This window comes from Fistularia commersonii, chromosome 12, assembly GCF_037954325.1.
Source record: "Fistularia commersonii isolate RoL2024-O1a breed Wild chromosome 12, RoL_Fcom_v1.0, whole genome shotgun sequence".
Taxonomy (NCBI): domain Eukaryota; kingdom Metazoa; phylum Chordata; class Actinopteri; order Syngnathiformes; family Fistulariidae; genus Fistularia; species Fistularia commersonii.
The window spans coordinates 1,807,539-1,821,815 of NC_141295.1; the positions used below are offsets into that span (position 1 = coordinate 1,807,539).

Consider the following 14,277-nt stretch of genomic DNA (forward strand, 5'->3'; position numbering starts at 1 on the left):
GATATCTGATAAAACGCAGCCTTATCTCAACCTAAAAGCCAGTGTCGGGAGAGATGATGACAACAAGTGTCCGTGTCTCTAGAAGGAACATTGAATGTGTAACAACCTCCATTCAAAGCTCGCTACATCGTGCACGAGCCTCTTCGGAGAGATGGATGACATCAAAACACGCAACCAAAATCCGACAGTTTTGGAAACAACCACAGATGTGGATCAGCAGAATCTTAGTAAAACCTCCGTTCCTGTTTGCCTTCCATGAATTGCAAGTTCTGCACAGATCCAGACACCCGCTCCTGCTCAATGGTTGTCACCCTCCAGCAGGTTAGTCCACTTCGTGGTGGCTGTCGCAGTGGCGACAGGCCTGATGGACCACCAGCTTCAGTCCAGTCACGTGCTTACCGACTGTGCACGGCCTGTCGCATTTCCTACATGACCTGAAAAGCTGAAGGATGCATTCCTCGTCCTTAACTCCGCGGAGCTGCAGGAGTCAAAATAGAAAGCTGTCAGTCACGTCGTGTTTATCGATTAGACTTGGGTTTTGGATTACAAATGAGAATCTTGTCCCTTCACATCAAAATTAACTTTGTGTTACTCATAGTGGGCCATGCATTTCACACCCAGGCCTTCAGTAGTGCTCCATTCATCCCCTTATAACTGTTATATGGTCATAAAACTGTCAGTCTTTTAAAGATTTCTCTATTTTTCTTACCTTTTTCATTGTGGAGCTGTGTTTCCCGGCGCACTTGCTCACTCCACCCAGGTTTTCCCCCCAGGAAAGTTTTGCACAACTATAATTGCATTCATGCAGCTCGCTACAGATGCAGCCCGCTCGCTCGGGCTGGTGCGCTCTCTGACGATTAAGTCAAAAGGCGTGTGACACAATGACGTTAGCGTAGCCTTCTAGAAGGCTTTGGTGTCACAACTCAAAATCTGATAGGTTGGAGCAACAGCTTCACTGACATTTATATTTTGCCAGAGCGCCTGTGAATCGGATTCTGCTGGCCTCCGGGCAGATTTCATTGAGGTTGACCCTGCCTGGCAACAAATAACAACTGAAATTTGATTGTTTAAATGCTCTTGGTTCCATGAAAATACATGTCTGGAAGCAGCACAGTCAGGGAAAAAGCTATGAAAGGAAGCGGACAGACCATTTGGAATTATTCAATCTGATTCGAGATTCAAAATATAATTAAGTTTCAATTGTAATTAAAATCAGTCAGTGAGTCCGATTTTTTTTAGGCCAGCAGAGAAGGCTTTGCAGGCCCTGACGGCCCACCGCTGGTGTTACTGTATTATCATTACCTCCCCAAATCCACCAGATGACATCCATCGCCCACGCTCAGAGAGGTGCTGAACTCTTGATCATCTTCTTCAGCATCTGTATGGTTTATTCAAACTATCATGTATTGATTCTTCAAGAAGACAATGGGTGAGATTTAGCCAACCTCGAGCTGCCTCACCTTTACTACTGTTTTGTTCTGACAACTGCGTTGTCCAGCCTCTGTCATCTTTCTGTATTTCACGGTCAGCATCCCTCGTCCCACTCCCCTGAAAAGTAACAAATTAAAAGTCCAGAGCTTCAAAACCCAAGATCTTACATGTTTTAAGTCACAGTTGCCTTTAATACACTCAATTTCACTGCATTTCGATGATACAAAAATCAAAAGCTATTTTTCTAACAAATAACTCAAGAGGGAGAATGGAACACACAAAAAAAAAAAAATGCTGAAAAGAATCTAATGGTTTATTTTATTTATAAAAAAGACTAGAACTACAAAATTTGGTTCTGTCAGCCCAACTTACAATGTTGCAAGTTTCCTGGGCTCCACAGCTCATCCGGGCGTCCAAAAATGCAAACTTACACTGAGCAAAAACATTATATTTCTTAACTTAAACTATGTAATGTGCCAACATTTTGCTGTTTGTATATTCTCCGTAATGACTGCAAATACTTTAAAAACAATGTCATAGACAAGATACATGCACACAGATTTAGCTCTTAGCTGCCAAGGCACGTTCTTTGCATATCTGTCAAAACAGTAACGAAACCCATCGACAAAAAAATCAATTTTAACTACCTAAACCAGATTACGATATTAGACGATTAGTCATGGTTGGTTGTGTTTGTTGTGATGCGCGCACCTTGCAGGCGCTTCTTGCAGATTCGCTTAGCAATAACAATCAATATCTAACTTAGATAAGAGTCTGCAAGAATTACCGAGCATCTGGAAGTCTAATGAAACATTAAATTATTCGTACTTATATGTTCAGGTTAACCCGCCAACACTAAGGTGTTTTAAAGTTCTTAAGGATGCTAAACGCTGGTTTTCTTCTTGTTTATTTACGGCCTCCTGTGACAGTAGATTAGCACTGCGCATCCTGGTGGTGAAGAAGCGTCAAAGCAGCTCCTAAACCGGCTGCTTTTACACACTAAATAAATAAGCGTTATTTCTGATGGTTAAGCAGATTAGATTACCGATACTAAATACCTAACGAATTCCCGTTTTTTTTTTTTTGTTTTTTTTTTTCCCAAAATGCTGAAATTATGACACGAAATGTTGGGATTAATCCGAATAAGGATCAATGATTTAATTAAAAATATTTTCAAAGACGTCAAAATAACTAGAAAGCCCTTAAGTGAACAAATATTAGTTTTTTTTTTTTTACATAAATATATATATTTAGAGGTTCAACATTGTGGTAATGCATCATTTATTTTTGTAATTTAAAGTTGGATTGAAGCGGTCATTCATAGACGCAGGCATTGAGCCCAAAAGAATCCTCAGATAATTCGACATTAGAACTTTGCAAGCTTGAGTTATTAAATGTTTTTACATTTTTACATAAATGTATACATTTAGAGGTTCAAAATAGTGGTAATGCATCACATATTTTGTAATTTAAAGTTGGATTGAAGCGGTCATTCATAGATGCAGGCATTGAGCCCAAAAGAATCCTCAGATACTTTGCAATTAGAACTGTACATGCTTGAGTTATTAAAGTGGAACTGCCCCCCACGTATATATATTTTTATAATGTTTTTATATATAAAACATATAAATACACGGGATCAAGTGAAGCTGAAGTGAGGGGAAGAAAAGTGAGCCTGATCTCTCATCAGAATCACACAGATCCAAAGTCCAATGTAACCTTCCTACAAGGAAAATGTACACTTAAATAATACAGCGATGCAAATATTTATATAAAACATAATGCTGTGAAGTCCAAACAGCATAGTTTTATTGCTCCACTTTTTGCAAGGGTACAAGAAGTTTATTATTTTGATTCTTTATTGTCCTTATGTACAGGTGTCAGTTACAAGCTCACAGAGCAGCTGATGTGAAAAACTATGAATACACGTATAGAAATAATGACAACCAAAAAAAAAAAAAAAAAAAGGGGGGGGGGACAAGAATTGATTTCCAAAAAAAAAAAAGGAAATTAAAGAATTAAACATGGGTCTCTAAAAAAAAAAAAAAAAAAAAAACATTTTGTAATCAAATCCCAAGTAATTTACAAGCACCCTAAATCACACCTGTGAATTTGTAGTGAAGAAGTTAGGGGGGGGGGGGGGGGGGGGGGGGGGAATGAAAAAAGGGAGGCAACCAAAAAATAAATTGTGGCTCGTAACCAATTCAACACTGAAATGGACACTACAGCTAATCTGAAGCCCGATTGACAAGATACCTGCGAATCTGGGGATGCGGAAAGTGAGACTGACTGTCGTCTGGAAGCCCTCAATCCCCGAAACGTTTTGCGATGAAGACTGAACCAGCCAGGACACGTGGTATATATCATAATCAGACATTGACTGTGTAACATACATGTGAGGCTCATCAAGAGCACATACGTGTGTGCGTGTGTGTGTGTGTGTGTGTGAGAGAGTGAGTGAGTGAAAATGAATCTACATAAAAATGAGTCCACTAACTATTTGGTAAATAGAAGGAAGTTTCTGATTATAACTTGGAAGTCCAAGTATGCATAATGTGTGCACATAAACCTTGCCAGTCCGGTTATTAAAGAAAAAAAATAATTTGGATGACAAAGATAAAGACGACACTTTTGATAGGATTTTTTTTTTTCTTTTCCTGGTCTTGTGACGACCATAAATTAAAACGACAAAAAGCCAGAGTATCGAGTGACATACTCTCAAAGTCTGACAAACCTATGGCTGCAAAGAATGCAGGCCGTAAACATATATTAAAAAAAGTTTACCAATAGTAATAATAATGCAAATAAATAGGTGTTTTCTTTAGAGCATCCATTCATACAAAGAGAAATCAGTTGCACCTCATTCACACTTGCAGTTCTGAAGATCTGAGGCCACTGACAGCAAAAAGTCTACATGGTATGTTTTGGAAAATGCGTTGCTAAAAGACTGGATGTGAAATATTACTGTCCTCTGTGGGGTTTGGCTTTAAGTGAAAAAAAAAAAAAAAAAGATATCCAGATGGGAAAATGGTTAATTAAAAAAAAAAAAAAAAAAATACAAAAAAAACTGCCACGTTGTGTCAGATTTATAAGACATGGCCTCCAAAATATAGTTTCCATTGAAACCACATTAACCCTCCTAACACACCATCCTAATAAAAATAAAATACATCAAACACGCAACTTCACCTGAGAATGCAAAGAGGTCTGAGACAGACATCAACATGCTCGCATTTACAATGAACAGAAAGAACAAGCAACAATATACAAAATAGTTATGTTTGTACATATATATACTCAAAAATTACAGGTGTATAGATATGTTTTAGTTTGTATATGTCTAATGGAGTTGTGTATCAAATGAAACATGATTTTTTTTTTTTTTTTTTTTATCTTAAGGTGAAGAAAGCACTTCTGCCATCACTGCTCTGTTTGTAAAGTGCTCTATAATCAGAAAAGAGGAATATTTCCGCATTTTATAAATTTGAAGAAGTGGCCGGAACTAGACGTCAAGCCTGGTCCCTCGGTTTGTTTTGGGGGTTTTGGGGAAAAAAAGGAGCTTAAAACATGCGTCCTTATTACAGCTAAGAGCGACGTGTTTAATTTAGAGAAAAGGAAGACAAACCAGGCTTAAGAACTCTGCAGCGTCAATATCATGATCCTGCATGTAGAGATGAAAAGAATTTCCTCTCAGAACGTCCACATTCCTTGCATACGAACACATTTTTACACACATGCGGAAAAACGGATTCACACAGGCGCCGCGGCCACACCGTGCCGTGACCTTGAGGAAAAAAAAAATAAACTAAAGATTCATACCTTCTTCAGAGTCACTCACTTATTTTTTTTTTATCACCACAAACACACAAAACATCAGACCGACATCCAAATCAGAGATCCATTTGAGAACAATATATTGCCTATTACACCATTCTATAATTACATAATGACTGGTATGGACTTTGGACTGATTAACAAAATATCTACTACAATAAAAAAAAATGACTCCCCCCCCCCCCCCCAAAAAAAAAAAAAAAAAAAAAAAGGGGCACAAAACATTTTTAAAATCAAATCCCCCAAATATAAAAAGCACTAAACTGAGGTAGGATGAACTTGTGGTGCTCCAACAAGACGAAGCTCACCAACTCTGCGGCCGTGAGGGTTGGAAGGTGTATTGGTTTGAGGTTCAAATGGCTACCATGGGCAAGATATGGCTACCTGCAGAATATATTTTTTATAACTCAGTAGCATTACATAGCGCGGTTCAATCTGTTGCGAAAAAAGGAAAAATAGTGACTTATTTTAAATATAGGGACGATTTTTCTTTTTTTTTTTTTTTTCTTTTTCTTCTTTTTTTTTTTTTTTTTTTTTTTTAAGACGAGCTGCTTAGCCCCCCCCGGCTGATCGGGAGTTTGCGTTTCCGACTGCTGAATCGACGAAAAGTTAAAACTGGCCACTTAATGATGCGACTTTCAAAAAAAAACACGTAAAGAAAAACGCTCATTTGCTGTTTGCGTTTCCCCCTTTAACTCTTAAAAGCACGCCGAAGAAAAAAAAAAACACTACGGGAGTGAAGATGACGGCGAGAGAGGAGGAAGACGGCGGGTCGGCCGACAAACTGACAGTGATGGTCTGAGAGTCCTGAACACATTTACTCGCACACACACACACACACACACACACACTTCAATGCTCATTCCACGGCAAAGCCACAGGTCTCCTCGATTGCCGTAAGCAACTTGTCGTACAGCTTGTCGTAGCTCTCGTAAGGTGGAATGTCAATCCGGTTGAAGCTGGAGGGAGAAAAGCGGGATCGGCGTGAATAAAAGACAGGATGAAAACATGTACGTCACAACATGCTGCCAGAATATATAGCTATATTCAATAATACTGTCCAAAAATCACATATACATAGACGTTATGACGTGTCTTTATGTCTGGAATGATATTGATCTACCGTAAATTGTGGACTATAGAGCGCACCTACATATAAGAAAAAGATAAATTGTACATAAATAAGAATAAGAACACCTTGTTGAGCTGCATTTTGTAATAAACGTCCAAAATGTAATAACTTTTTCATTTCATTTTGTAATAAAGCCGCATTTTGTAATAAACTGCCCCAACGCATTTTGTAATAAGTTATTACATTTTGAGAAGATTATTACAAAATGCACTTGCAACTTTTTTATTCTCTTGGAAATGTAATAACATGGAATTTATAGAATATTCTCTTTTAATGCAACCTTTGAATAGCGTACTGATAGTAATTGCTAAGTACAGCTTCTCGGCTAATTCACTGATACTAATAATAGGCCTAGCTTTTATAAATACTTTAAAGTAAAATAAAATACAATTAACAAACTTATGCTTTAGAATTGTTATTACATAACGCACCATGTTATTACATTTCCGAGAGAATAAAAAAGTTGCGAGTGCATTTTGTAATAATCTTCTCAATATGTAATAACTTATTACATAATGCGGCAAAATTTATTACAAAATGCGTTGGGGCAGTTTATTACAAAATGCGGCTTTATTACAAAATGAAATGAAAAAGTGATTACATTTTGGACGTTTATTACAAAACGCACTGTTATTACAAAATGCGGCTCGACACACCTTTATTTATCCCGAAGGAAATTGTTGTGCCAGAGTTTCAAGTAAAACATAACAATAATAAATAATAGTAGGAAATTGTATAAACAGTAAAAAAAAAAGGGGGGGGGGGGGAGAATAAGAAATATAAATAAAACTATAAAGTGTCAAAGCTGCAGGTGTCATTGAAACATAAGATATTAACGCAGCAAGATGTTACAGGAAAGATTTTTTTTTTTTTTGGAAAATTTGAATTCAAAGACAGTAACATCTACAACTACCGGTACATAACGCAAATGTTTTTTTTTTTTTTTGGCAGAACGGATGCTGAACTCAAGTGCGGCAGCTCTATTTCCTTCTTTTGACAGCCAAACTGCCGCGTCAAATGCTTTTTAACGACGCTTGTGAGCGCAAAACGGCTGATCTGAAGAACTGCCGTAAATATAACCCTATAAAAATCCAGAAATGAGCCGCGTCGTCGTAAAAGTCGCCGCTCTCAAAGCGCGTGAAAAAAGTAGCGGCTTATATCGCTGGAATTTCCGGTATATGACACATACCAGGTATGGGCTTTGGGCAAATTGTTTGTGTTGGCATCAATCTGATGAATGGTGAAGAGTCTTGGACCGGCGGCTCCTGCGGACGAAACAGGAGATGAGCATCGATGCAAACATTTAATGTAATGTAATGTAACATTTAATATTATAATTCACTTCCATAGTCAACGGGAGAACGGGCTTCCCGTTAAAAGCGCGACGGGAGTCCGAGTCAATTTGCGATTTTTCCGACGAGACGTTCGATACCCTGTAACGCCTTGAAGCCTTGCAGCGGCACGCGGGAAGATCCGGTGACAAACTGCAGCAGCCGGGCTCGCCGCTCCTCGTCGAACGACTCCACGGCTTTCCAAAACCATTTGACGATGTTGCTGTCGGGGGTGCAGTGCTTCAGTCGAGTGTTGGACTTCCAGTCGGAGACGTCGATTTTCCCCAGGCCGCATACGATCAACTACGGGGGGGAGGTTGAAAGAAATAAATGTTAGCTTGGTTTTGACTTGGAAATATACAGAATGGTAAACTTGGGATATAAGATAAGATGAGAACAACTTTATTAATCCCGAAGGAAATTGTTGTGCCAGAGTTACAGAAAATATAACGGTAATAAATAATAAAAAGAAAAAGGCAGAATTAGAAATAAAAATAAACTATAAAGTGTCTCAGTGAAACTATACAGTGTCTTAGTAACAAGTGAGGTAAGGAGTGCACAATAGTATGATAAATATACATAATACATAATATTGGTCCAATTAACTGGTGATTCATTAGAGCTTTTTACAGCTGCAAACAGACATTAAACAGAAAATAGTTCTGCTTTTAATTGTAACACTTAAATATTCACCTGAGACCTTATCAGTCATAGTTGATGAAGACTTAAATGGCCAAATAAAGAAAAGAAAATGTCAAAAATGCTACTTTTACCAGAAATTAACATTGATACACCGAATTAACACATGCTGGAAATAATTAGTAAATTAAAAGACAAAAGTTTTGACATATACACTGCTCCAAAAAATAAAGGGAACACTTAAAAAACACATCCTAGATCTAAATGAATGAAATATTCTTGTGAAATACTTTGCTCTTTACACAGTTGAATGTGCTGACAACAAAATCACACAAAAACGATCCATGGAAATCAATTGTATCAACCCATGGAGGTCTGGATTAGGAATCACACTCAAAATTAAAGTGTAAAAACAAACTCCAGGCGGATCCAACTTTGATGGAATGTCCTTAAAACAAGTCAAAATGAATCTGTGTTGCTTCCTGAGTGGACACTATGATTTCACACAAGTGGGATTGACTTGGAGTTACATTGTGTCGTTCAAGTGTTCCCTTTATTTTTTTGAGCGGTATATATACAGGAGACCGTTTGGGATTCTGAATATAGCTTTTAATTTCGTACTTCAAGTTCCTTCTCGTCAAAGGATTTGAGCAGATGCTGGGGGATAACCTCGTTGAAACCTTTCTGCAGGGCCAGAAACTGAGCCTCTATGCCGTGAAGGAAACGCCAGTTCACGTACAACCTGGAAGGAGAAAAAAAAAAAAACAACAGACATTCAAATTTATCATCCTGACCGAGACTTTGGCTTGGTGGCATTGTGGACTTTGGGGCGGATTTGCACAATTCAACAGTAGTGATGAGGCACAAAAGACCCCGTAATGAGACGTGTGAATCTTCCTCTTCTTTCGGCTTTTCCCGTCAGGGGTCGCCACAGCGAGTCAACTTTCTCCATCTAACCCTATTCTCTGTATCTTCCTCTCTCACACCAGCTACCTTCATATCCTCTCTCACTACGTCCATAAATCTTCTCTTTGGTCTTCCTCGAGACCTCCTGCCCGGCAGCTCCAATTCCAGCATCCGTCTACCAATATATTCACTATCTCTTCTCTGTACATGACCGAACCATCTCAGTCTGGCTTCTCTGACCTTCTCTCCAAAACATCGAACATGTGCCGTCCCTCTGATAGACTCATTCCCGATCCAATCCATCCTGGTCACTCCCAAAGAGAACCTCAACATCTTCATCTCTGCAACCTCTAGTTCTGCCTGTTGTCTTTTGGTCATTGTAACAGTTTCTGGAGCATACATGTCACTGGTCTCACCCCTGTCTTGTACACATTTCCTTTTATTCTGGCTGAAAGTCTTCTATCACATAGTACCCCTGACGCTTTTCTCCACCCATTCCAACCTGCTTGGACCCGTCTCTTCACCTCTTTTCCGCACTCTCCGCTGCTCTGGACTGTTGACCTCAAGTACCTGAAATCCTCCAGCTTCTTGATCTCCACTCCCTGTAGCCTCACCGCTCCACCTGAGTTCCTCTCATTCACACACAAATATTCTGTCAGAGGTTTGGAACACATCCCCGATTCAAGGTCGGCGGCATTTTCAGAAATTCGTGACAGGATGAAAACGCAGGGGCGGGCGGCTTCGTCAAAATCGTTGGTTCGCGTACAACGGTCGTACGCGAACCAACGTTTGTGGCCAAAAATGTATTCTCTCCTCGTCGATGAGACGCAGGCACTGGGTATCATTTCAAGATTTTATTTCGATAGAACCGTTTGGGTTTTTGCTTTTTTTCATAAAACGTGTCAGGAGTTACTTCATTGAAAAACTATTGATTGAAGTACATATTTAGTAATACGCGGCCCAAATGACCTTTTACCTCACATCAGGTATCATCTATTCAGTTCAGATTCGGGGTACAGGGAAGGCGAGATACAGTCAGAGAAGATTTGGCGACGTGTTTCCGAGAGAGACATAAAATCCGGGGAAATTTGCGAAAAATACCTCGAGGCCGAGACCCGGAATCGATGACCACGTATCATATTATATACTCCAGGCTGTTTATTCACATGTCTAATGAGAAGTGCCTAAAGCAGGGGTGCTCAATACGTCCATGTCGATCGCAAAGGTAATCGCGTGACGTTAAAAAAACATAGACGCCAGCCTATCGTCCAGCCAGTCAGATGACGTCTGATTTTTTTTTCTGACGCTGATGTCACCGCACGTGCACAAACAACGGCGCCAAGTGCAGCAAAACTAACAAGCTAGGTAGCAAGTTACCTCCAATTTTTAGCCCCATCGTTTTTTTCTCTTACACTTAAGGAAGGGTACAAAGTGAGTGGGGGAGCCGGACCAAGAAAGAAGACGAAAACGTATCACTTTCATAAAGAATTATTTTTCACAATGACATTTTGCCTCATCTGCCGGTCTTACATCGCAGTACCAAAGAAGGGTAAAGCGGAGCAGCATTTTCGGACCGTTCATGGAAAATAAGACACAGACATGCCGCCGAATGGACATAAAAACATACATAATTATTTTGTGTTGTGCAATATTGGCTCATGCAAGGCACATCAACATACATTGTACATATAAAGAACGTTTTATAAGTAGCTCGCATGCTGAATAAGTGCGAGAACCCCCGGCCTAGAGGATCTTTAGTTTGAAATCCACAGACGACCAAAATCTAGCTACTCATTTCCAACTTTTGGTGACAGAAATATAACCAATGCTAATTTCTTCCACTATTTCCTGCAACACATAGCTACAAACAGTCGACCGCGTCCTCGGATGAAGTCTTGTTTGACTTGAAGGTTTTATGAGATAAAACTTTCTTTATCTGCCACTAAGAAACCCAGTGTCTGCATTCCACTATCGTTAAGTTAAACCTTCGCTCTGTTGGTGATCTTACGTGTTTTAATTCTTTTGGCATCAGGTAAAGCCAACCATGGAGACACTCAGACAGACGGAATTGCTTTAGATGTTTGGGATATTAAGCGCGTCGGCCATTGTTGGAAGTTAGAAGCCAAAAAAAAATAAAAAATAAATCTGCTTTGGTGCGTTGTTGCCATTGCCTGATTTCAGTTTTGAGTTTCTGCACGTCACAATTCACACCTGACATATTCTTTCTTGGTGTCCTCTGTGACAGGGATACTCTTTCCATTGGGTTTCAGCTCATGTTGGATGATCTCTCCATATGCATTGTGCTCCACGCAGAAGGTGTGGTCAAGGACACCGGTGATGTCATTATCCCTGGAGAAACGAGGAGGAGAAAGGGGGAGAAGTTGGATGATCGGAGCACAAAAATAGCTGGTGTACAAAAAAAAAAATGGTATTGATGAGATGAGATCAACTTTATTAATCCCGAAGGAAATTGTTGTGCCAGAGTTTCAAGTAAAAACATAATAGTAATAGATAATAGTGGAAAGGAGGAAGAATAAGAAATATAATGAAATATAAATTGTCTTAGCTGTTAGCGGTAGCGACAAAGATTGAAGATTCCCTGCGGCTGAGAGAAGAGGAATTAAAATGTCTGATAGCCTCAGGTGGGAAAGACCTCCTATTACCTCTCAGCATCCAGACATTTCTGTTATTGTTTTAAGCATTATTATTTGGGAGAAAAAATATGCACAACAAATAACAGGTAAAGTTTATAATCTGTGATCGGCTGGGTTGAAATGAGCACCTGGTGTTTGATGTATACACTGCTCAAAAAAATAAAGGGAACACTTAAAAAACACATCCTAGATCTAAATGAATGAAATATTCTTATGAAATACTTTGCTCTTTACACAGTTGAATGTGCTGACAACAAAATCACACAAAAACGATCCATGGAAATCAATTGTATCAACCCATGGAGGTCTGGATTAGGAATCACACTCCAAATTAAAGTGTAAAAACAAACTCCAGGCTGATCCAACTTTGATGTGATGTCCTTAAAACAAGTCAAAATGAATCTGTGTTGCTTCCTGAGTGGACACTATGATTTCACACAAGTGTGATTGACTTGGAGTTACGTTGTGTCGTTCAAGTGTTCCCTTTATTTTTTTCGAGCAGTATATTTTATTTGGGATTAAAGTTTAAGCTGAAAATACAGTACCCCCTCAGGAGAAGGCCAAAAGATCACTCTGTACAGGAGACTTTCAGACACAGCAGAGGGCGCCACAATGGTGGTGCGCGGTGCAAATTCATTTTGCAAAAGCAAAAGGGCAGGTTTAAGGTTCGTAAGAACATTTAAACCGCTACTGTGCTTCTCACTGAGAGTAGGTTTACAAAAAAATGAAGGGAAACTTATAAATTCAAAAAATGGGTAAAATGTGAAAAGTATAACCGCTCACACATAGTTAACCTTGATGGATTTAAATTTAGTGAGGGAACCTGAGTAGTAAATGGTATTTTTTTGTAACACGTGAGCTACATTTCTGTTCCACTTTGGGTTAGATTTCAGAAATTATGTTGGTAAAAACAATTCACGGCCTCTTCTAGAAAACTTTCACTTACTTAAGCCCTTAACCGTTCCAAATAGGTTCGATCAAGATACAACTTTCACCGTCTAGTGAGCTGGCTTGTAACACAAATGCGCAATATCGACAAAATAGTAGGTGAGCTGAATAGAAAAGTCTTACAGGATCCAGACCAGGCTGTTGTGAAGGTCAGGGTCGACCGACTCCATGTCGTCCAGGGTGATGGGTTTTCCTAACAGCTGTTTGTAGAAGGGTAGCGTGAATCCTCCGTCGATGTAGTGGCCGTGAAATACTGCCATGCCCATGATACGGCCCACAAAGTGGAAGTATGACAGATGTTCCTACAAAACACAAAAAAAATGGACTCACTTTCATTAGAAAAAATTGTACTTTTAACCTGAATGTTACTAAGCTTATGTTTATCATGTTTGTGATCAATTTGGATGAGATTATTAGGACTAACATTATCCTGTAAATTCGGTGTTATGAACTCTGAAATGTATTACTGTAGTTCTTCGGTCAATGAAATGAATGCCATATGATACTGAAAACAGCCCAATGATTACATCGATTACATTTGTATTTGAAAAACAGGATTTATTTGAATATTTTGTAGCTAGTTTGTTTGAACACAATCTTTGGATCTAGTTCTCCCTTGACCGGACGAGGGTCAGCGGGGCCCCACCCTGGAGCCAGATGGCCGGGCACGGCCCAAAGGATTGACACGGGTCCCTCTTCCCCTGGGCTCACCACCCACAGGAAGGGCCGCAGGGGTCGGGCGCAGCGTGACCTGGCGGTGGCCGGAGCCGGGGACCTTGCCGATCTGATCCTCGGTTACAGAAGCCGGCGCTTGGGACATGCAAAGTCACCTCTCTGGTGGGGAAGGAGCCCAAGCTGGTGCACGAGGCTGAGAGATTCCGACTAGATATAGTCGGACTCACCTCGATGCACAGCATGGGGTCTGGAACCAGGCCTCTCGGGAGGGGCTAGACTCTTTCTTTACTCTGGAGTTGCCCCTGGTGGGAGGCGCCAGGCAGGCGCGGGCGTATGGATTGCCCCCTGATTCGGCACGTGTACACTGGGGTTCAACCCAGTGAACGAGAGGGAAGCTTCCCTCCGCCTTTGGGGGGGGGGGGGGGGGACGGGCTCTGACTGTTGTTTGTGGCCGTGCACCAGTTCAGTTGGCCTACCCTTCTTGGGGTCCCTAGAGGTAGATATCGCTAGATATCGCTCCTATCAGGGACTCCCTCGTTCTACTGGGAGACTTGAACACTCATGTGGGCAACGACAGTGCAAGTTGGAAGGGCGTGATTGGGAGGAACGGCCCCCCGATCTGAACCCGAGCAGTGTTTGTTATTGGACTTCTGTGCTCGTCACAGACTGTCCATAACAAACACCATGTTCAGGCACAAAGGTGTCCATATGTGCACCTGGCACCAAC

At 40.3% G+C, this 14,277-nt stretch overlaps 1 protein-coding gene across 4 annotated transcripts in view; it reads right to left on the bottom strand.

Moving 5' to 3' along the window:
* Nucleotides 1-1,470: 1,470 nt before the first annotated feature.
* Nucleotides 1,471-14,277, bottom strand: part of LOC147228088 (E3 ubiquitin-protein ligase SMURF2-like) — a 69,470-nt gene continuing 56,663 nt past the window's right edge. For 3 of the 4 annotated variants that reach the window (XM_086156305.1, XM_086156303.1, XM_086156307.1), the window contains 6 exons: nucleotides 12,999-13,177; nucleotides 11,485-11,622; nucleotides 8,989-9,109; nucleotides 7,830-8,031; nucleotides 7,587-7,662; nucleotides 5,594-6,224 (listed from right to left, as the gene is read on the bottom strand). In XM_086156305.1, the coding sequence (XP_086012431.1) occupies nucleotides 6,125-6,224; nucleotides 7,587-7,662; nucleotides 7,830-8,031; nucleotides 8,989-9,109; nucleotides 11,485-11,622; nucleotides 12,999-13,177 (816 nt within the window). In that variant the 3' untranslated portion in view covers nucleotides 5,594-6,124. Of the gene's footprint in view, nucleotides 1,549-5,593; nucleotides 6,225-7,586; nucleotides 7,663-7,829; nucleotides 8,032-8,988; nucleotides 9,110-11,484; nucleotides 11,623-12,998; nucleotides 13,178-14,277 lie in introns of those variants that run through there. The other variant, XM_086156306.1, reaches the window with a different exon arrangement.